The sequence below is a fragment of the Mustelus asterias genome, chromosome 2 (genome assembly GCF_964213995.1).
Source record: "Mustelus asterias chromosome 2, sMusAst1.hap1.1, whole genome shotgun sequence".
In the NCBI taxonomy this organism is placed as follows: domain Eukaryota; kingdom Metazoa; phylum Chordata; class Chondrichthyes; order Carcharhiniformes; family Triakidae; genus Mustelus; species Mustelus asterias.
The window spans coordinates 39,871,440-39,895,170 of record NC_135802.1 but is presented as its reverse complement, the minus strand read 5'-3'; the positions used below and the strand labels follow the sequence as shown (position 1 = coordinate 39,895,170).

General features: G+C 44.9%; 1 protein-coding gene across 1 annotated transcript in view; it reads right to left on the bottom strand.

Annotated features, from left to right (window-relative positions):
- Positions 1-23,731, bottom strand: part of odad2 (outer dynein arm docking complex subunit 2) — a 247,559-nt gene that overhangs the window by 168,918 nt on the left and 54,910 nt on the right. The window contains exons 7-10 of the mRNA XM_078200227.1: positions 16,958-16,985; positions 15,419-15,581; positions 7,675-7,729; positions 458-675 (exon numbers count right to left, since the gene is read on the bottom strand). Coding sequence (XP_078056353.1) covers positions 458-675; positions 7,675-7,729; positions 15,419-15,581; positions 16,958-16,985 — 464 coding nt within the window. The remainder of the gene's footprint in view (positions 1-457; positions 676-7,674; positions 7,730-15,418; positions 15,582-16,957; positions 16,986-23,731) is intronic.

Below are 23,731 nucleotides of genomic sequence, written 5' to 3'. Positions count from 1 at the left end.
GATGTCAGGGGTAGGTTCTTTACCCAGAGGGTGGTGAGGGATTGGAATGCCCTGCCAGCATCAGTAGTAAATGCGCCTAGTTTGGGGGCGTTTAAGAGATCCGTAGATAGGTTCATGGACGAAAAGAAATTGGTTTAGGTTGGAGGGTCACAGTTTTTTTTTTAACTGGTCGGTGCAACATCGTGGGCCGAAGGGCCTGTTCTGCGCTGTAATGTTCTATGTTCTATGTTCTATGTTCTAATTTAGGTTAAGTCAGACTCCTTTTGCAATAAGATTTACAGAAAATGAATTCTTGCCCGGTAATTTCTTCATTTGGATGTCATTTGGAAATTTGGTTTAAGAATCCCCACAAGTATCATAATATATTATAAAACTGCAAATATATTTTATCACTTTTACATCAAAGCGCACATTGCTCCAAGGCGTTGTTCACAATATTACAATCTTAGCTACTTACGACAGCTGATTGGATGACTCCAGATTCTTGTGTACATGGGGAGTTTCTTCTTTCTTTGTATCCCTTGCTTTTGTCTTTGGGGGTTGTTTCTTTCTTTCAAATTTATTCTTCTCCTGATATTCATTAAACTTTTCACTCTGGTCAAATTCCTCATTAATAGGTACTTCTGTTTTCTGGGTCTTTCGAGTAGCTGGGGGTTTCTTTTGTATTACAAAGTTCTAACAAGAATTTTTTAAAAATGATTAGGTTCACAAAAATTTCCAGATACTAACACAGCAATTTATATTTATAATAGCATTTTTAACATAAAGTAATAAATGTTCTTTACAGAATCAAATAAGTCTTACATGGGATAGCTGTTACATAATATTTTAATTTGTTTGGCCTCAAGTGAAGTGACATGTACAATTCTTGGTACCACCCTTAAGGCATTGGAGAGGGTGTAGAAAAGATTTAATGGTTCCAGGGATGAAAAACTTCAGTTACAAGGATAGATAAGTGAAGCCAGAGATGTTCCCTTTAGAGAAGAGAAGATTGAGAGGAGATTGAGATAAGGATGTTCAAAATCATGAAGAGTCTGGGCAGAGTAGATAGTGAAAGATTGTTCCCATTGTGGTGGTGGTGGTGGTGGTGGTGGGGGGGGAAACAGAAGACACTGATGTAAGGTGATTGGCAAAAGAAAGGACGTGATATGAGGAAAGTCATTTTTATGTAACATGATTAAGTCCATTTAGGAAATGGCTGTAACTGTCTTAAATTACTTTACTTAACATTCAAGTTAAAACAAAGAAAAATCAAGGTTAGGTTGAACCAGAATCTGCCACATGCTGGTAAGTTAAAGGTCGAAAAACTACTTTGAGAAGTTACAGAGAGAAAGTAAGTGTGTAAGGGCAAGGGAGTAGGATGGCAGGTAAGTGGGGCTGAGACGATCCAGTGGCAGGTGGTTGGGTGAGGGGATCGGATGGCAGGTGGGTGGATGCAGGAGGGGGTAGGGTGGCAGGTAAATGGGATGAAGGGCTAGGGTGGCACTTAAGTGAGTGAAGGGGAAGATAGCAGGTAAGTGAGTGAGGGTATGGTGGAAGATATGGGGGGGTTATGACAGATAAGTGGCTGAGGGCTAGGGTAGGTTAGGGTCACATTTCCATGGTCAGGAGGGTAGTCATGTTGTCAGGGCAGGGGATAGCCAGGTCAGGGGGAGATAATCTGGTGGCTGAGGAGGTGAAGAGGGAACAGTCTGTTGGTCCTGTCGAGAGTCAAGGGTTCAGTGGTATCGTACCCAAGAGTTACAACTTGTTTTAATTCTTCCAACTTTTCTTGGGTAACTATTCTGCTAAGTGAGTCAGACCATCTGAAAGAGACCAGGAAAGGCTACTGAAATGTATGTAGCTTATTTCACATCTGAAAACAAAGGCTAGCGTGGCTGAGCTAACTGTGGATACACTTTCTGTCTCAATTGTTTTGTACGAGAGAGAATGCTCAGAAAGACTGCAGCTTGTGTGATCAGCAGAGGGGATATGCTGCCTTTCTGTGGACTACTAGGCAGACTGAGGAAGGGAATACAGTTTCTGACTGAAGAAACACACCCCTTGGCAATTAAAAGACTTCGGAAGATTTGGTCTTCCATGGCTGGGATTGCCACAAGTAGTCCTTGTGTTTTTTCAGAAGGGACTCTTCAAAATGCAGCTAATGAAAATGCAACAAAACTTACTCCAACTTATAAATCAAAGAACGGGTTTAATAAAGAAACATCATTACTCCGAACTTGGGGCCTTGCCCTGGGCCACTCCAAGCTACCCACAATTCTACAGTTTCTTATTTATAGTGAATCAGCTGGTCAGCTATTACATCACTTTATAATTGGTTCCATGGTTTACTGGGTCAGCTGACCTTATATCTTGTTCCCATTGGTCACATTATATTCAATACAAAGTTGTCACTGGTTACATTCTAACATTTAGGGGTTGATTTTACCATTTTGATTCTAAGTGCTGAATCTGGGCGCTATTCAGATCCGACTTGGAAACCTGTTCTTAGGCCCCCATGTGCACTTAGCCTGAAAAAAAAATTGCAAGTCTGAATCGTGCTGTGGGCGGGGCCTATTGCGCCTGAAACGCTGCTGCTCCAATCGGAGCCTTCAACTGTGCATGCACAATAAAAAAAAATTTGAAAAACACTCCCCTGTCACATCGCTCCTGGGCCGCAGAAAGCGGATAAAGCCCGGGAGCGATGGCCCCCACAGATACTGCCCACCCCCACAACATAACTGTCCCCCTTATCCACTCCCCCGCTACCCAGAACGATCACGACCCCCTGCCTCCTTTCCCCCCCATGATCGCCCCCAGAGTGGCAGCAGACCCTCCCTGCCCCTGCCCCCCACCCTCCCAACAGAGAATGATCGGGCCTCCCTCCTCCCCCCCCACCCCCACCAGAGAACGGTTGGGCCTCCCTTCCCCCCCCCAACCAGAGAACGATCGGGCCTCCCACCTAACCCCCCCCAACCAGAGAACAATCTGGCCTCCTCGTCCTCCCCCCCCCACCAGAGAATGATCAGGCTTCCTTCCTCTCCCATCCCCCTCCCCCCCCGCCCCCACCACTAGAGAATGATCTGGCCTCCCTCCTCCCCCTCCCACCAGAGAATGATCTGGCCCGCCTCCCTCTCCCTCCCCCCCCAACAACGATCTGAGTCAGAGAGCCGCTGGAAACTCTGAACTTACCTCTTCAGAAGCTGGAGCGCCCGAAACACACCTTTTCCGAGCATGACTGTTTCGCGCCAAATCTGGACGGGTGAACGCGATGGTAAATGGGAAAATGCAGGTAAGTTTGGGCATCCAGCTCATTAAGTCAATTTAAATGTATGCAAATGCATTTAAATTGATGTCGCGCCCATTTCGGGTGCAGTGCGGATCGCGGCCATTTTCGGGTTTGCGTGGACGCAGGCGCGGATCGCGCTATTCGTCTCACGCCCGACTTTACCACGTTTTTGCACCCGAAAAGGGGCGCAACGCAATGGTAAAATCACCCCCTTAGTGTCAATAATCAGTTCTTCTCTGGAAACTGACTGAAAAGCCAGTCACTCAATGCTACAACTCAAACATGGAGAGGCAAACCTGTTGAAAGCTGTGTCTGATATTGAACTGGTTCCTATATAAAATGTAACTCTTCAGAGAATGGGCAATGAAATGTCACAATGGCTTGGGGTTTTCAATTGTTTCGAAAAGTTAATGGGTAATATATTTTCTACATTTTGATGTTCTAGTTGCCTACTAAGTAGTGTTTAGTTGATGTTGTTTTAGTTTATTGTTATAGTTGATCACTAGGAATTCAAATATGCTTTTAGAAGTTATCAGTCTCTACAGGGATTTAAAAGGTGTTTCACATATCTGAGAGAGGGAGACCAAGAGCAAGGGAAGAAAAAGATGATGGAGGAAGATTTGCAAGAAGAGGAAGGCAGGTAAAGATTGAGAAAAAAGTGGAGGGAGAAGACTATTTCCTCGGGTGGATGGAGCTATTACAAGGGGACATAACTATAGGGTTCGTGGTGGGAGATATAGGAAGGATGTCAGAGGTAGGTTCTTTACGCAGAGAGTGGTTGGGGTGTGGAATGGACTGCCAACAGTGATAGTGGAGTCAGACACTTTAGGAACATTTAAGCGGTTATTGGATAGGCACATGGAGCACACCAGGATGATAGGGAGTGGGATAGCTTGATCTTGGTTTCAGATAAAGCTCGGCACAACATCGTGGGCCGAAGGGCCTGTTCTGTGCCGTACTGTTCTATGTTCTATGTTCTATGAGAACTTAAAGAGAGGTTTCATTTGGATCCAGGCCAAAGGATCCTTTCTTCATGTTCTATGAAAACATTTTAAATGTTCCAATTCCTTAATTCCTCAATTCCTTGGGCAGCTCAGTGATTAGCACTGCTGCCTCACAGCGCCAGGGCCCGGGGTTCGATTCCCGGCTTGGGTCACTGTCTGTGTGGAGTTTGCACGGTCTCCCCGTGTCAGTGTGGGTTTCCTCCGGGTGCTCCAGTTTCCTCCCACAGTCTGAAAGACGTGCTAGTTAGATGCATTGACCAGAACAGGCGCCAGAGTGTGGCGACTAGGGGAATTTCACAGTAACTTCATTGCAGTGTTAATGTAAGCCTTACTTGTGACTAATAAATAAGCTTTAAAACTTTAAAATCTGTTTAAACAGAAATAGGAAGAAAAGTTGATAGTTTGCTATGTTTTAGAAACATATTAATTATTTTATGTTGCCTAAACTACCATGAAGATTTTCCTCAATTAAAGTAAAGTTGAGAGAGATTAAAAGTTAAATGCTTCAAATAACAAGTCTGTTGATGTGAGAGAGATAAAGAGAAGAAAACTGAAAATCGTTTTCTATACCCTGAAAAGAGAGGGGAAAATCAAACAAGTTATGTTAGTCAACATTTGCATAAATAAATGGATAAAAGCAAATTACTGCGGATGCTGGAATCTGAAACCAAAAGTGAAAATGCTGGAAAATCTCACCAAGTCTGGCAACATCTGTAAGGAGAGAAAAGAGCTGATGTTTCGAGTCCAGATGACCCTTTGTCAAAGCTAAAAAGCATAGAAAGTGGGAAATATTTATACTGTAGGTTGAGGGAATGAAAGATGAGTCATAGCCATAGAAACAAGGAGAAAGGCTGCTAATGGCAGTCCATAGAGAGAATAAAAGGTGTGAATGGCCAAACGGCAGAGAAGCTGAAATCAGAGGGTAAGCTGTGACAGCTGAAGATGTGGGAGGAGGGAGGGAAATGGGTGGGAGGTAAAATTGAGAAAAGGGGGGAAAGGGGAAGCAAAGGGGGAGAAAAGGTAAGGAAAGGGGAGATAAAATAGGGGGAAAGAGTGGGGGGGGAAGAAAAATAAAGAAAGACAAATAAGAAATAAAAGGTAGAGAACAGTAAAAATTAAATAAAATGAAAACAAAGGGGTCAAGGTAATCATCTGAAGTTGTTGAATTCGATGTTTAGGCCAGAAGACTGTAATGTGCCTAGCCGGAAGATGAGATGCTGTTCCTCCAGTTTGGGTTGAGCTTCACTGGAACAATGCAGCAAGCCAAGGACAGACATGTGGGCATGGGAGTAGGATCATGTGTTAAAATGGCAAGCAACTGGAAGATCAGGGTCCTGATTGCGCACAGACCAAAGGTGCTCAGCAAAGCGAGCACCCAGTCTCCCCTTGGTCTCTCCGATATAGAGGTGACCACATTGGGATCAGTGAATGCAACAGATCAAGTTGAAAGAGGTACAAGTGAAACGCTGCTTAACCTGGAATGAATGTTTTGACTTTGGATGGTAAGCATGGAAGAGATAATGGGGCAGATGTTACACCTTCTGCGATTGCATGGGAAGGTGCCATGGGTGCTGGGAGAGGTGTTGGGTATAGTGGAGGAGTGGACTAGGTTATCCCGAAGGGAACGGTCTCTGCAGAATGCTGACAGAGGGAGGAAGATGGGCCTGACTTTACCAAAACTTGTGGGCGTGAAATCGCGGTAAAGTTGGGCGTCGGGCCTTTAACGCGTTCTGCACCCGAATTCGAGCAGATCGCGCCTTTACCGACACTTGATTCGGGCGCGGGTCCGGCCCACGCCCGAATTGGATGGCCCGACGATTTAAATGCATTTGCATGCATTTAAATCGACTTAAAGAACCGCGCGCCCAACTCTACCGCCAAATCCCATTTTACTGTCTTCTGGCCCGATCCGCGTCCGCGCTGTAACCGACCTGCAAAATAACAGTCTGAAGTCGCCGCTGCAGCCTCCGAAGAGCGGGGTCAGAGACTGCAACGGCTCTCTGACCCAGGTCATCCTCTGGTCGGGGCGGGAGGCGTGTGGGAGGAGGAGAGGCGGTGTGATGTATCATCCCCTGGGGCGGGGGCGGGGCGGGGGGGGCTGGGGGGAGGTGGGAGGAGAGGGGGTGTGACCGATCATCCCCTGGGGGGTGGAGGAGAGGGGGTGTGACGTCTCATCCTCTGGTCGGGGGGGGGGGGGGGGGGGGGGGGGGGGGGGGGGGGGGGGGGGGGGGGGGGGGGGGTCGGCTGCCAGTCTGCAGCCGATGCCTCCTGACACCATCACTGGTACACTACCAGCCACAGAATACTCTTCCCTGCAGGGGCAAGAGAGCGGGAGAGATGGCTGTGGCTGGTAGTGTACCAGTGATGGTGTATCCCTTTACACTGTGGAATCGGCCATTCTGCTTCATGTTCTTAGCGAGGAATCGCTTCATCCTGAAGGTTTCGTGGGATGGCATGGCCGCACGTCCACTCCAGCAGGAGGGATCGGCCGCAGACTGGCAGCCGACCCCCCCCCCCCCACCCCCCCCGGACCAGAGGATGAGACGTCACACCCCCTCCCCCCCGCCAGGGGATGATCGGTCACACCCCTCCCACTCCCCCCCCCCTCCCCCCCGACCAGAGGATGATCGTCAGAGAGCCGATTCTCCGCTTTCTGCTTTTTTTTTCGAGCCCGGGTGTGCTCTGTCAGATTTTTTTCGAACTGTGCATGCGCAGTTCAGAGCTCTGATCAGTCCGCCAGCGCTAAGCCCCGGCCATGGCGCGGATCGGGCTGGAGCCAGCAAACGCGTATGCGCGCGCTGGAAAGAGGATTCTAGGCGCGGATCTATTTGACGCACAGATTCGGCACTTAGGCTCAAATGGTAAATTCCCCCCGATGTGTTTGGTGGTGTTATTACGCTGGAGTTGGTGAAAATGGCGGAGGATTATGCTTTGCGTGTGGAGGCTGGTGGGGTGAAATGTGAGAACAAGGGGAATCTATCCTTGTTCTAGGAGGGAGGAGGGTGAAGGTTGTGGCACGAGAGATGGGCCGCACTCTGTTGAGGGCCCTGTCGACAACTGTAGGTGGGAAACCACAGTTGAGGATAAAAGAGCACATATTAGAAGCACCACTTTGGAAAGTGGCATCATCAGAACAACTGCGATGGAGGTGAAGGAGCTAAGAGAAAGAGATGGAGTCCTTACAGGATGTAGGGTGCAAAGAGCTGCAGTCCAGATAGCTGTGGGAGTCAGTGGGCTTGTAATGGATATTGGTAGATAGTCAATTGCTGGAAATGGAGACAGAAAGATCAAGGGAGGGAAGAGAAGTGTCTGAGATGGACCAGGTGAAGGTGATGGAGGGGTGGAAACTAGAGGCGAAGTTGATGAACTTTTCCAGATCCAAACGAGAGCATGAAGCGGTACCAAAATAGTCATTGATATACCAGTAAAGGAGTTGTCGGAGGGGACGTGGGTAGCCCTGGAACAAGGAATGTTCCTCATACTCAATAGAAAGACAAGCGTTGCGAGGACTCATGCGGGTACCCATTGCTACACCTTTGATTTGGAGAAAGTGGGATGAGTTAAAGGAGAAGTTGTTGAGAGATAGAACGAGTTCAGCTAGGTGGAGGAGAGTGGTGGTAGATGAGAATTGTTCAGGCCTCTTTTCAAGAAAGAAACAAAGAGCTCGCAGGCCATCCTGGTGTAGGATGGAGGTGTAGAAAGATTGCACATTCATGGTGAATAGGAGGTTGTTAGGGCCTGCAAACTGGAAGCCATCTCCATTGTATAAATAATCAAGGATAATGCAGAGTTGCTATTCAGTTTATCTATCCCAATCTACAGCAAATAATACTATTCTAACATGTATTTTTGTTCCTGAAAGGTTTCACTGTGGAGTGCACAATCTTCCTACTGTGATAGATTTTTTTGAAGTATTTTAAACATTGAGAGAAGTAAACTAGGATCAAATATAAAATGGGATAGAATAAGAACTGGATTGTCTTGACAGCACAACATAGCTTAATCTATCAATATTTAATTCATGGTGGTGGGACAGCTGTCAGCCTTACTGTGCACACCTCTGTCACTATCTGTCCGATTTTGAGCAGGTTTGCAGAAAACACCAGCCCACATTGTTGCCAATTGATTGAGTCATTTTATGGAGCTTTGGTGAAGGTAATAGATTCAGTACAACTTTAAGAATCTTTCAGTAAGATTACATTAGGTATCGCTCAACTAATTTCTCCCACAATAAAATTATTTGAAAAAAGTTGATAGTTTTTCAGTTTGATTTGATTTATTATTGTCACATGTATTAACACACAGTGAAAAGCATTGTTTCTTGCACGCTATACAAACAAAACATACCGTTCATAGAGAAGGAAATGAGAGAGTGCAGAATTTAATGTTACAGTCATAGCTAGGGTAGAGAGAAAGAACAATTTAATGTAAGGTAAGTCCATTCAAAAGTCTGACAGCAGCAGGGAAGAAGCTGTTCTTGAGTCGGTTGACATGTGACCTGAGACTTTTGTATCTTTTTCCTGACGGAAGAAGGTGGAAGAGAGAATGTCCGGGATGCGTGGGGTTCTTAATTATGCTGGCTGCTTTGCGGAGGCAGTGGGAAGTGTAGACCGAGTCAATGGATGGGATTCTGGTTTGCGTGATGGATTGGGCTGCATTCATGACCTTTTGTCTTGGGCAGTCTTGGGCAGAGCAGGAGCCATACCAAGCTGTGATACAAACAAAAAGAATGCTTTCTATGGTGCATCTGTAAAAGTTGGCGAGAGTCGTAGCTGACATGCCAATTTCCTTAGTCTTCTGAGAAAGTAGAGGTGTTGGTGGGCTTTCTTAACTATAGTGTCGGCATGGGGGGACCAGGACAGGTTGTTGGTAATCTGGACACCTAAAAACTTGAAGCTCTTGACCTTTTCTACTTCGTCTCCGTTGATGTAGACAGGGGCATGTTCTCCATTACGCTTCCTGAAGTCGATGACAATCTCCTTCGTTTTGTTGAGATTGAGGGAGAGGTTATTGTTGCCGCACCAGTTCACCAGATTCTCTACCTCATTCCTGTACTCTGTCTCGTCATTGTTTGAGATCGGACCCACTACGGTGGTGTTGTCAGCAAACTTGAAAATCAAATTGGAGGAGAATTTGGCCACACAGTTATAGGTGTATAAGGAGTATAGTAGGGGACTGAGAACACAGCCTTGTGGGGCACCGGTGTTGAGGATGATCGTGGAGGAGATGTTGTTGCCTATCCTTATTGATTATGGTCTGTGAGTTAGGAAGTTCAGGATCCAGTCGCAGAGGGAGGTGCCGAGGCCCAGGCCTCGGAGTTTGGAGATGAGTTTCATGGGAATAATAGTGTTGAAGGCTGAGCTATGGTCAATAAATAGGAGTCTGACATAATGTCCTTGTTATCTAGGTGTTCCAGGGTTGAGTGCAGGGCCAGTGAGATGACGTCTGCTGTGGACCTGTTGCGGTGGTAGGTAAACTGTAGTGGATCCAGGTAGTCCTGGAGGCTGGAATTGATTCATGCTATGACTAGCCTTTCGAAGCACTTCATAATGATGGATGTCAGAGCCACCGGTCGATAGTCATTAAGGCACACTGCTTGGTTTTTCTTAGGTACCGGGATGATGGTCATCTTCTTGAAGCAGATAGAGACTTCAGATTCTTGTAAATAGAGGTTGAAGATGTCTGTGAACACCCCATCAGCTGATCCACGCAGGATCTGAGTGCTCGTCTGGGTACCCACCCGGGCCAGTTGCTTTCCATGGGTTGACCTTCGAGAAGGCTGCTCTGACATCTGCAATGTTGACCCCAGATACAGGCTCATCCAGAGCTTCCAAGGTGGAGGGCATGCTCTCACTGACCTCTTGCTCAAAACAACCGTAAAATGCATTGAGCTCATCAGGAAGGGGTGCATTAGAGCCGGTGATTTTACATGCCTTCATTTTGTAGCCTGTTACATCTTGCAGACCTTGCCATAGTCGGCAGGGGTCGGTGTGGCTAGCCTGGGACTCTAACTTGGTCCGGTACTGTCTTTTGGCATCTTTGATGTATCTTCTTAGATCGTATCTGGCTTTCTTATATACGTCAGTGTTGCCTGACTTGAACGCCTCAGATCTGGACTTCAGCAAGCAGTGGATATCCCTGTTCATCCATGTTTGCTATGTTTTAGAAACATAGAAACATAGAAAAACTACAGCACAAACAGGCCCTTCGGCCCATAAGTTGTGCCGAACACATCCCTACCTTCTAGACCTACCTATAACCCTCCATCTTATTAAGCTCCATGTACTCATCCAGGAGTCTCTTAAAAGACCCTATTGAGTTCACCTCCATCACCCCTGACAGCAGCCGATTCCACTCGCCCACCACCCTCTGTGTGAAAAACTTACCCCTAACATCTCCCCTGTACCAACCCCCCAGCACCTTAAACCTGTGTCCTCTCGTAGCAGACATTTCCACCCTGGGAAAAAGCCTCTGAGAGTCCACCCGATCTATGCCTCTCAACATCTTGTACACCTCTATTAGGTCTCCTCTCATCCTTCGTCTCTCCAAGGAGAAAAGACCGAGCTCCCTCAGTCTATCCTCATAAGGCATGCCACTCAATCCAGGCAACATCCTTGTAAATCTCCTCTGCACCCTTTCAATCTTTCCCACATCCTTCCTATAGTGAGGTGACCAGAACTGAGCACAGTACTCCAAGTGGGGTCTGACGAGGGTCTTGTATAGCTGCATCATTATCCCCAGACTCCTAAACTCAATCCCTCGATTGATAAAGGCCAGCACACCATACGCCTTCTTAACCACCTCCTCCACCTGCGGGGCCGATTTTAGAGTCCTATGGACCCGGACCCCAAGGTCCTTCTGATCCTCTACCATACTAAGAGTCTTTCCCTTTATATAGTACTCCTTCATCCCATTTGTCCTACCAAAATGGACCATGACGCATTTATCTGGGTTGAAGTCCATCTGCCACTTCTCCGCCTAGTCTTGCATCCTATCTATGTCCCTCTGTAACTTCTGACATCCCTCCAGACTATCCACAACCCCACCAACCTTCGTGTCGTCGGCAAACTTACCAACCCATCCCTCCGCTTCCTCATCCAGGTCATTTATGAAAATGACAAACAGCAAGGGTCCCAGAACAGATCCCTGGGGCACACCACTGGTGACCGACCTCCATTTAGAAAAAGGCCCATCTATACCCACTCTCTGCCTCCTTTGGGCAAGCCAGTTCTGGATCCACCGGGCAGCAGCCCCTTGGATCCCATGCCCTCTCACTTTTTCTATAAGCCTTGCATGGGGGACCTTATTGAACGCCTTGCTAAAATCCATATAAACCACATCTACCACCTTCCCTTCGTCAATGTGTTTAGTCACATTTTTGAAGAACTCCACCAGGCTCGTAAGGCACGATCTGCCCTTGACAAAGCCATGCTGAGTATTCTTGAGCATACTAAACCTCTCTAAATGCTCATATATCCTGTCCCTCAGGATCTTCTCCATCAGTTTACCAACCACTGAGGTTAGACTCACCGGTCGGTAATTACCTGGGCTATCCCTATTCCCCTTCTTGAAAATAGGAACCACATCCGCAATCCTCCGACACCTCTCCCGTCTCCATTGACGACGCAAAGATCATCGCCAGAGGCTCTGCAATCTCCTCCCTCGCCTCCCACAGTAACCAGGGGTACATCCCATCCAAACCCGGCGACTTAACTATTTTGATGCCATTCAAAGATTCCAGCACAACCTCTTTCTTAAAGTCCACATACTCAATCCTTTCAGTCCACCGCAAGCCCGCAGTACATCCACCCAGGTCCGTCTCCTCTGTGAAAACCGAGGCAAAATACTCATTGAGCACCTCTGCCATTTCTACTGGTTCTGTACAGACTTTCCCGCCTTCACCTTTTATAGGCCCTATTCCGTCACGTCTCATCCTTTTACTCTTCACATATTTATAGAACGCCTTAGGGTTCTCCTTAATCCTACCTGCCAGGGCCTTCTCGTGACCCCTTCTGGCTCTCCTAATTTCCTTCTTTAGTCCTTTCCTACAAGCCGTATACTCTTCTAAATCCCTATCTTGGCCAAGCTCTCTGAGTCTTTTGTACGCTTTCCTTTTCTTCTCGACTAGGTCCCGCACAGCTTTTGTGCACCACGGTTCCTTTAATCGACCAACACCTCCCTGTCTGCTCGGAACGTTGTCCTGTAGAACTCTAGACAGACATTCCTTGAAAAACTGCCACCTCTCTTCAGTACATTTCCCCGAGAATATCTCCTTCCAATTTACTCCTCTAATTTGTTGTCTAATGTCTTCATATTTCCCCTTACTCCATATAAACACTTTCCTAGCTTGCCTGACCCTCTCTTTTTCCAATGCAAGCCTAAAGGAGATAGAGTTATGATCGCTATCCCCAAGATGCTCTCCCACTGAGAGATCTGACACCTGTCCAGGTTCATTGGTCAGTATCAGATCAAGTACAGCCTCTCCTCTTGTAGGCTTGTCCACATGCTGTGTCAGGAAACCCTCCTGAACACACCTAACGAACTCTTCCCCATCCAATCCCCTTACCCTAGGGATATTCCAATCTCATAGAAATCATCATAGAAACCCTACAGTACAGAAAGAGGCCATTCGGCCCATCGAGTCTGCACCGACCACAATCCCCACCCAGGCCCTACCCCCATATCCCTACATATTTTACCCACTAATCCCTCTAATCTATGCATCCCAGGACACTAAGGGGCAATTTTAGCATGGCCAATCAACCTAACCCGCACATCTTTGGACTGTGGGAGGAAACCGGAGCACCCGGAGGAAACCCACGCAGACACGAGGAGAATGTGCAAACTCCACACAGACAGTGACCCAAGCCGGGAATCGAACACAGGTCCCTGGAGCTGTGAAGCAGCAGTGCTAACCACTGTGCTACTGTGCCGCCCAATCTATGTTTGGGAAATTATAGTCTCCCATCACAACAACTCTGCTATTACTGCATCTCTCCAGGATCTGTTTCCCTATCTGCTCCCCCACCTCCCTGTTACTATTGGGCGGCCTATAGAAAACTCCCAGCAAAGTGACCGGCCCCTTCCCACTCCGAACTTCCACCCACAGAGACTCGGTGGACAATCCCTCCACAGCATACACCTTCTCTACAGCTGTGACACTATCCCTGATCAGCAGTGCCACTCCACCCCCTCTCTTGCCTCCCTCCCTGTCCTTCCTGAAACATCTGAATCCCGGCACCTGGAGTTTCCAGTCCTGTCCCTGAGACATCCAAGTCTCCGTAATGGCCACCACATCATACTTCCCGGCATCAATCCACGCTCTGAGCTCATTCCCTTTATTCACTATACTCCTGGCATTAAAGTAAACACATCTCAATCTTTTGGTCTGAGCTCTCCGCTTCTCTATTCCCTGTCCATCCGCCCTCTTGCACCGCCTATAACCCTTCTCTGTTTGCGAGCTACCTTCCTCACTCTCAGTCACCTCATTTTGATCCCCTCCCCCCAACCTATCTAGTTTAAACTCTCCCCAGTAGCCTTAGCCAACCTTCCTGCCAGGATATTGGTCCCCCTGGGATTCAAATGCCACCCGTTTTTTGTGTACAGGTCACACCTGCCCCTGAAGAAGTCCCAATGGTCCAGGAACCTGAATCCCTGCCCCCTGCACCAGTCCCTCAGCCACACATTCATCCTCCACCTCACTCCATTCCTGTCCTCACCTTCCCGTGGCACAGGCAGCAATCCTGAGATTACTACCTTTGCTTTCCTCCTTCTCAGCTGTCTCCCTAATTCCCTATACTCTCTTTTCATGACCCCTTCCCCCTTCCTACCCACATCAGCGGTACCAATATGTACCGCTACCTCCGGCTCCTCTCCCTCCCACCTCAGGATTTCTGGGACTCGCCCAGCGACATCCTGGATCCCAGGATGTATTTTAGAAATACATTTAAAGCTGCCACTTGTAGCTACTCCTACCAGGACAACAGTTGTCATGGTATGTCACACTCATCCATCTTGCAACATCCTCAGACATCCACTGCAGCTTATCTACAACCACTCTGTGACATCCATCATCCAACTACATCTTGGTCAAAACCTCTTTCTGCTGCCCTCTATTTCCCCTCTAGAAGAGATCTCTGTAGCTTTTCAGCTCTGATCAAATGGCCAAAATATTGACATTCTCTTTTCTGGATGTAACTTTTAGAGTTCCTTTTCCTCTTGCAATTTCTACCATTTTTTCATTTGTCTTATGGTTTGTATATAGAATTTTTATCATATATCTTAGCATCCACATTTCAAAGGCCTCTATTTTCTTCTACAGTTTTTCAAGTAATCTCCAGGTTTCTGAGGCATACAGGTAACTGAATAAAATGTACCACCTTATGAATATTTTCTTGTTACAAACTTGAATTTCTCTAGTTGTTAACATATCCTTCATTGTCACAAAATTACTTCTGGCTATTTCTAACTTTTTACTCATTACTGCATGGCATCTACCAGCTTCTGTTATCATTTGTCCCACAGAGTCAAATTTACCTATTTGTTCCAGTGCCACACCATCCACTTCTATCTTTACTCTAGTATCTTCTAATGATTTCTTCTGACTACCATTCTTTTTCTCTTTTAGGTGTTCATACTCAATACATATTCTAAACTTCTAGATTTTACTTGATCTACGATAGTTTATGGAGCCTCTTCTGTTTCTGCAAATTGCGCTGTGTGTCCAAGCCTGCACTGCCATTCAATACTTTCAGGGTTGATCTTCAGCTTCAAATCCACTACCCTACCCACTCCCAATATTCCTTGATTCCCTGAGAGACCAAAACTATGAATTCAATAAATAAAAAAGAACCTGCTGAGTGTTATCAGCATATTCTGTTTTATTTCAGATTTCTAATATCCATAGTATCATGCTTTTATGTTACTCTTTTACCATCTGAGCCTTTACAACAATTTGACAACATTATGGTCACTTTAAATGCATTACCGCTTTAAGACTGTCAGCTTTCTTTTTTAACTGCCACTGTTGCTGTTTCTCTCTGTGTTTTACCCGCGCTTTTGTAGTTTTGGTGGAAAACTACGGCTCCTCCTTTTTGGACCCTTTTGTCAGACTGTTAACTTATCTTTTCGCTGTCAGAAGACTTACACTTTGATTTCTACAGTTTTCTCACTTATCCTGGCTGTCTGGAGAGGTTGTTCTTCTCTCCTTGTTTTAATATCAATCTTTTTGCCGATTTCACTAGTGGCTCCCATACTGTCCAGTCGAGACCAACCGCCTCTTCCAAAAACTTCCCAACCTATTTTCTTTTCTGTTCCGATAGGCACAATATCTCTTCAGTTCCACAACTTCAAATCTTGACTAACTGTAGTCTGCCAGTGCAGGGATCACCACCCAGACCTGGTGCAGTCTTTGTTCAGATTGGAAGACATGCAAATCTCAGCTTCTCACTTTCCCATGCTTCTGGAACATGCCCTACAGCTCCCTGTGGCCTTTCTTCTCCTTTTTAGCCTCTGGACTCATTCAACTGAAGCACATTTCTGCCTTCTATCCAGATTTCTTCTTTTTAAACCAGAAACAAAGCTCTGTTTCCTTGGTTTTCCTCCCCTCCAGAAAAATAACTGCAGCACTTCTGGCCTTTTCTCCGAAACTCAATTTTTACTTCTCTTGCTCCTGAAGGCTAATCTATCTTCTTGTCTTTCCAAACCTCTTAATTCACTGGCCACACCAAGGCCGGGATTCTCCAAAAAAATTCAAAGTGCCAAATTCACATAATAACTGGAGTAACTCCCGCTAGTTCTATTAGCGGGGTTTACAAAATAAATCTCTCACACTCTATGCACTGCAGACTGCCTGAGGGAGATTCGCGCTGAAAACCCGGGGACAGGGCTTATTCCCGCTAGAGAGACAGGGCTTATTCCCGCTAGAGAGGCTGGGAGCGTAGTGCTGAGTGGGCCACTGCGTATGCGCCGATCATCCTCTCTCCAGAGACACACGGAGGCCATGGCACCCAGTGGGGAGCCCGTTAAATGGTCTCCGCTGATGAGACTCGCCCCCCAGGTTCGTTACTTCGTCTGCCCCTCAGGGTCTGGCACTACCTTGGCAACTGTCACTGAGTCTATTTGCCCTAAAACAGGCACTCGGGTGAGTGTCATCCCTTTTTTCCAAATTTCAGTTGAATCGGATACTCACAGGTAGGCTGTGGCATCAAAATTTATCTGCCTCATCACCAATGTGTAATAGTGTGGCACCCCTCTAGTGACATTAAGACACTTCAAACTTCGTGAGGTACAAAAGGTATTTATTGATAAAGCAAAATCAGATACGGGGGTTTGCAGCCTTAGACTGTCTTGGAGCAGCCTCCTGGGATGATCTCTCGCTCTTGGTTACCAGCGATCCCTCAAACCAGCTGAACCTCTTCTGCTATGCTGTCTTAAATTGACAGACATCACAATCACTGCACTGGCCTTGCCAAATTCCATGAAAGAATAAACTACACAAGTGCCTGGAAATGATTATCTCTACACATGAGATTTCAACTATTTACCTTTGATGTTCAATGACATGACCATTGTTGAATCCCACAACAACAGCATCCTGGGCATTGCCATTGACCAGAAAATGAATTGGACCAGTCATTTAATAAAATGTTCACAAGGGAACTGAATTATTCGGCAAAGATCTTACCTCCTGTCTCCCAAAGTCTGTCCACCATCTACAAGACACAAGTCAGGAGCATGTTGAAATATTTGCCACTCGCCTGGATAAACACAACTTCAGTAATGCTCTAGAAACTTGATACCAACTGGGATAAAGCAGCTTGCTTTATTTCGAGACTAATGGTGCAGTTGGATATGACATTGAAGATGCATTCACTCGCCTTGCACAATCATCTAAGATCACTGAACTTCTTGCATCCAGGTCCTTGGGGCTAGTCTACTCACATTGATCACAATTATTTTTTTCCACGGTTTTTTCAAAGTGCAACTGAAAGGCCACCTGGTCCACTGCAGATCCAGAACATCTCTCCTACTTTCCAACTCCTCCATCAAGTCTCCTGCACATCATGAGAAAACCTTGGAGCTTGCTGTCTCCCATGTTCTGCAAATCTTTATTGATTCCCAGGTCTGATTCACAAAGCACCTCCATTGGTGCAATGTGGTTTGAACAGTGCAGATTCATTTTAATTGTGTACAGTTTTGGGCCCTTTGCTGATGTGTGTAGCCAATGGGTAGTGCAGTAAGCGCTGACTGCATTGAGCAATCATTCCATATTTAACTGAAGGTTGATTTAACAGCATTTAATCTCATGCTCATATTGCTACCTGCTTGATGACAACTCAGTTAGGCTAATGCGATTTTTTAAGCTGGTAAATGGAAGCGAAATGGCTGCCACATTTCTTGACTGCTCAGATATTTTGTCTGTGCAATAGTCGCTCCCTATCTACCTTGCCTGCTGCATAACGACTAAATGAAAAAATTCTCATGAACAGATTTTAAAACTTGGAGCATGTCTAGTATATAAGAGAGGGCCACGGATCAATTGTTAAATTAAATATTCAAGTCAATTCAGATCTCAAAACAATATTCTTTTGAGTTTTTGATTTTGATTTATTGTCACATGTATCAGTATACAGTGAAAAGTATTGTTTATGCTTGCTATGCAAACAAAGCATACCATTCATAGAGAAGGAAAAGAGAGGGGGCAGAATGTAGTGTTACAGTCACAGATAGAGTGTAGAGAAAGATCAACTTAATATAAGATAAGTCCATTCAAAAGTCTGATGGCAGCAGGGAAGAACCCGTTCTGGAGTCGGTTGGTACATGACCTCAGACTTTTGTATCTTTTTCCCAATGGAAGAGGGTGGAAGAGAATATGTCCGGGATGCGTGGAGTCCTTGATTACGCTGGCTGCTTTTCTGAGGCAGTAGGAAGTGTAGACAGAGTCAATGGATGGGAGGCTGGTTTGCATAATGGGTTGGGCTTGGTTCACAACCCTTTGTAGTTTCTTGTGGTCTTGGACAGCGTAGGAGCCATACCAAGCTGTGATACAACCAGTAAGGATGCTTTCTACGGTGCATCTGTAAAGGTTGGTGAGAGTCATAGCGGACAAGCCAAACTTCCTTAGCCTCTGAAGAAAATAGAGGCATTGGTGGGCTTTCTTAACTATAACTTAGGCGTGAAGGGACCAGGACAGGTTGTAAGTGAACTGGACTCTTAGAACTTGGAAGCTCTCGACCATTTCCACTTCATCTCCTTGATGTAGATGGGGCATGTTCTCCACTACGCTTCCTGAAGTCGATGACTATCTCCTTCGTTTTACTGACATTGAGGGAGAGATTATTGTTGTCACACTATTTCACCAGATTCTCTATCTCTTTCCTGTGCTCTGTTTCATCATTGTTTGAGATCCGACCCACCACGGTGGTGTCATCAGCAAACTTGAAAATCGAGTTTATAAAGATGCAAAAAGAGTTCATGAATTTATCAGATTAAACAGAATTTAGTATGTGAATTTGATGTCTGTTTACCATACTAACAGCACAAAATAGTTTATTATTACTTAATAGCATACTATTAAACACAAAATAGTTCAGACAACAGAGAGCAAAGTATGATCGGAAATCAGTCAGTCAAACCAATGCTCGAACTTTTATGTGGAAAAGCATACTTCCTTGATACCCTCAGTTACGTCTAGCCTTTGAGGAGGCCAATACCACAACCTGGCATGACAAGTTTTATATTTCTTAGCCACTAGGTGGAGCATTATAACATAAGCAAATAAACTGACATCATCAACTCTCCCCATGAAAATAGGTCTCCTGCAAACTAACTTGGACAATTTGTTTGACTCATTTACTATGCCAATAAATAATAAAACGGGCACACGGGTGAAGGAGAGGACATTGCAAAAATAATACAGCTGTGCTTTAATTTCTACTTTGCAGCAGACTTGCAATATTCAACATTATTTTCTAGATTATGGCCATATATTTTACAGAAAGTTGTGGCATTAATAACTAAGTTCGGACCAAAGAAGGCTATAGTTCACTTTGTGATACAAGAACTAGTATTTGATGGAGGAAAAGAAGAAAAGGTATAATGAGCAATGGCTTTCATTGTTCTAAAGGTATTCTTTGGTTCAATACTAAAATATTAAAGTTAAGCCATGAACAATCAATGTAATTAATTCAAATGCTCTAAAAAATAAGTTCTATCTTTAAATAAATACAGAAAATAATGAAAACTACCTGGCCACCAAAAATAACTACGTGCCAGTTCCTTCATTCTCACCACACCTGGATGTCCTTCGTGTAACCATTCAAGGATTCTTCCATGCAAGCACAGAGGAATAATCACTCAGATTCCCCATAATAAAACTCCTCTCTGGACCGTCAACTTAAGTCTTCTGGTGATGTAATGATTGAGGTCTGGGTTTTTATGATGTACGTCTGTCATCATTCCTTTTAAGACCATATCCATAACCTTCCCCATTACTGGATTTGTTCTTATGTGTCTCTGAACTTGAGATGAAGTCACAGGTATACTATCCACTTGTGAGAAATATAGGATATTGATGAAATTTTCTTCAGATTCTTGCTTGATTTGTAATGGCAATTATGATAAAGCATCACCATCCGAATGTTGCTCTGATTGATGACATTTAATATTGTAATTGTGCGCTGATAATGTCAAAGACCACCTCTGCAACCTATTAGCTGTTAAAGAAGGAATGGCTCAAAGATTGTCGTCAAGGGTCGGTGATCTGTCAAAAGTCCAGATAACACCCATAAAGGTAGTGATGAAATCTTCTTACTCCAAAAATGATACTCAAAGCTTCTTTTTCCTGCTGAGTGTAATTCATTTCTGCACTAGTAAGAATTCATGAAACAGGCTATTAAACACTCTTCTTCCAAGGTCATTATGAGTGAGATGACTGCACCTACCCCATAGGGTGATGCATCGCAATCAAGTTGTAACTTCAGCTTGGAACTGAAATGGGCAAATAACTCTGACTTCTTTAAGGCTTCTTTTACCTTTTCATATTTATTCTCTTTCATATTATTTTGTTCAGTGCCATGCCTGTTTGACACATAACAAAGTGCGCAATGGCTTCAATCGCGTCCCTAAATTTGGAACGAATTTACCTTAATAATTGATCAAACCTAAAAACGATCTCAGTTGCGTCACATTTTGAGGTCAAAATGCTTCTAAATTTCCTATTATCTTTTTTGGTTCCTTATGCAAGCCATCTTTATCAATGATGTGCCCAAGTAGTTTATGGATGTATTGAAAAAGTCGCAGTTTTCCTTTTTGATCCGGAGATTATGTTTTTGCAAACATTGCAAAGTAGCTTCCAAGTTCCTCAAGTGCTCTTATTCCCTTGAACCTGTGATGAAGATACTATCTAGGTAACACTGTAACCATTTAGCCCGCTCAGAATTTGATCCCTGGACTTCTGGAATAGATGTGATGTGGAGATGCCGGCATTGGACTGGGGTAAACACAGTAAGAAGTTTAACAACACCAGGTTAAAGTCCAACAGGTTTATTTGGTAGCAAAAGCCACACAAGCTTTCGGAGCTGCAAGCCCCTTCTTCAGGTGAGTGGGAATTCTGTTCACAAACAGAGCATATAAAGACACAAACTCAATTTACATGAATAATGGTTGGAATGCGAATACTTACAACTAATCAAGTCTTTAAGAAACAAAACAATGTGAGTGGAGAGAGCATCAAGACAGGCTAAAAAGATGTGTATTGTCTCCAGACAAGACAGCCAGTGAAACTCTGTGGGGGTTACAAATAGTGTGCCATGAACCCAATATCCCGGTTGAGGCCGTCCTCGTGTGTGCGGAACTTGGCTATCAGTTTCTGCTCAGCGACTCTGCGCCGTCGTGTGTCGCGAAGGCCGCCTTGGAGAACGCTTACCTGAATATCAGAGGCCGAATGCCCGTGACCGCTGAAGTGCTCCCCAACAGGAAGAGAACAGTTGCCTGGTGATTGTCGAGCGGTGTTCATTCATCCGTTGTCGCAGCGTCTGCATAGGTTCCCCAATGTACCATGCCTCGGGACATCCTTTCTTGCAGCGTATCACTGGCAAGAAAGGATGTCCCGAGGCATGGTACATTGGGGAAACTATGCAGACGCTGCGACAACGGATGAATGAACACCGCTCGACAATCACCAGGCAAGACTGTTCTCTTCCTGTTGGGGAGCACTTCAGCGGTCACGGGCATTCGGCCTCTGATATTCGGGTAAGCGTTCTCCAAGGCGGCCTTCGCGACACACGACGGCGCAGAGTCGCTGAGCAGAAACTGATAGCCAAGTTCCGCACACACGAGGACGGCCTCAACCGGGATATTGGGTTCATGTCACACTATCTGTAACCCCCACAGAGTTTCACTGGCTGTCTTGTCTGGAGACAATACACATCTTTTTAGCCTGTCTTGATGCTCTCTCCACTCACATTGTTTTGTTTCTTAAAGACTTGATTAGTTGTAAGTATTCGCATTCCAACCATTATTCATGTAAATTGAGTCTGTGTCTTTATATGCTCTGTTTGTGAACAGAATTCCCACTCACCTGAAGAAGGGGCTTGCAGCTCCGAAAGCTTGTGTGGCTTTTGCTACCAAATAAACCTGTTGGACTTTAACCTGGTGTTGTTAAACTTCTTACTAAGATACTCTGTCAGAGAGTTGGTGCAGGCTCGATGGGCCAAATGGCCTCTTCTGCATTATAGGGATTCTATGATTCCTGGAGCCTGCTAGTTTCATCAGCATACACTCATTGCTAAGCCAATGATGTCTGTGCTGGCTCGGCTACATTTGTCGGATGGATGACATCTGTATACCCAAAGGTCTTCTGTATGGTGAACTGGCCACTGGGTGAACTGGCCACTGGGTCATGAGATCCTGGGTGTATATCTCTCTGCTATAAGGACACCTGCGGGTGAAATATGAAGATGGCGGTCATTGTCATAGAGAATTGGGAGATAGCCACCATGCCGTGACTTCTGGAAGCTAACAGCTTGAAGGTGTCTTGGAGGAGATGAGTTGAAATGAAGAACTCAACTGGCCAAGAAGAGGGCTCAAAGAAAACAGAGGCCAGCAAATCCTACACCTTCTCAGCCACTGTCTTCTTCTGCAGCTAATGCAGCAGAGGCTACTATGCCAGAGTGGAGCGCCTGAGCCACAACAAGCCATATTTAGCACATTTGACAACCACAGTGCAAACCATCATCTTACAAGATGAAAGACTGCCAGTTAGATTTAGATAAACAATTTCCTCTGTTGTGGGCACCCTAAATAAGGGTGCATATTTGGAATTGAGTCATTCAGGACAGAAAGCAGAAGGCAACGGATAATGAAAATGTGGAATTTCTTCTCTCTCCTGAAAGGTTGCACTGAAACAATTTAAAATTTCAATACTGAGATAGATAGATTTTTATTAGGATTTTTATTGGGGATCAAGGGGCATAGATCAAAAGCAGTTTAATGGTCATGATTAAACGTTCCCAAGTCATTCACTCCTTATTTTTCCCTCTCTCCTCAACGTTCATCATTTTGTAAAGGGCTTTGTAACATCTTTCTGCAAATGAGGTGCTTGGTACGCTAACACTGCAAGCGCTGCAAGACAACCAAACTACTACATTTATTTTTCCAGTAAAGAGGACTTTGTACTTTCAGAATAGAAAGGACCATTGTACTTCCTCAGAAAGAAGACTTACTACAAGTGATTTGCCAAGTACAGAGTACATATTAATATTTATATTTTGTGCAGTTAATTTTCAGTCTCTCTCTTTCTCTGAGTGAATCTGTCTCCCAGAAGTTATTTCTCAGGCCAACATTCATTGTATGCTGGTTTTCACATTCCCAGTTGGATGTCACACTTGAAGTGAACATGATCAGAGATAGAGCTCTTGGAGTGTAGAATCAATGAATACATTCTTCTAACTCCAAGTAAAATGCAATTAATTGTTTTAACTTATTGTGGTCTATAATCAAGACTTGTGAGCACAGATAAATACAGAACAATTTTCCAGTTCCAACATATGCCTAAAGGAATCAGGAATAAATTTTCCTGTTTGACAGGCATTAGAAATATATCACTCGTTTTACTAAAGATACAGTCCAAATTGACCTAAATTGTAAATTTTGAACTTGCTGCAAAATAAACACTTCACTAACTCAATGCCTACTAAATGGTCATCCATTTCCTCAGCTGACATTGAGAGAATCCAGACAGCTGAATCCAGTAACTGCAAAACTGAATTAACATTAAACGGTTTCATTTTTTACAAAGGAAATTATTGGGGCTGCCTGGCATTTCAGCTAGCTACAGATTTAAACTGGAATAAGTGCAGCAAAAGTTATTCTAAATGGTGGAAATTATGTCAAAGCTTTTGATTTTTTTCTTTTTAATGCTGAAGGTGCCGTTTTATTGTGGGATATGGCTGCACAG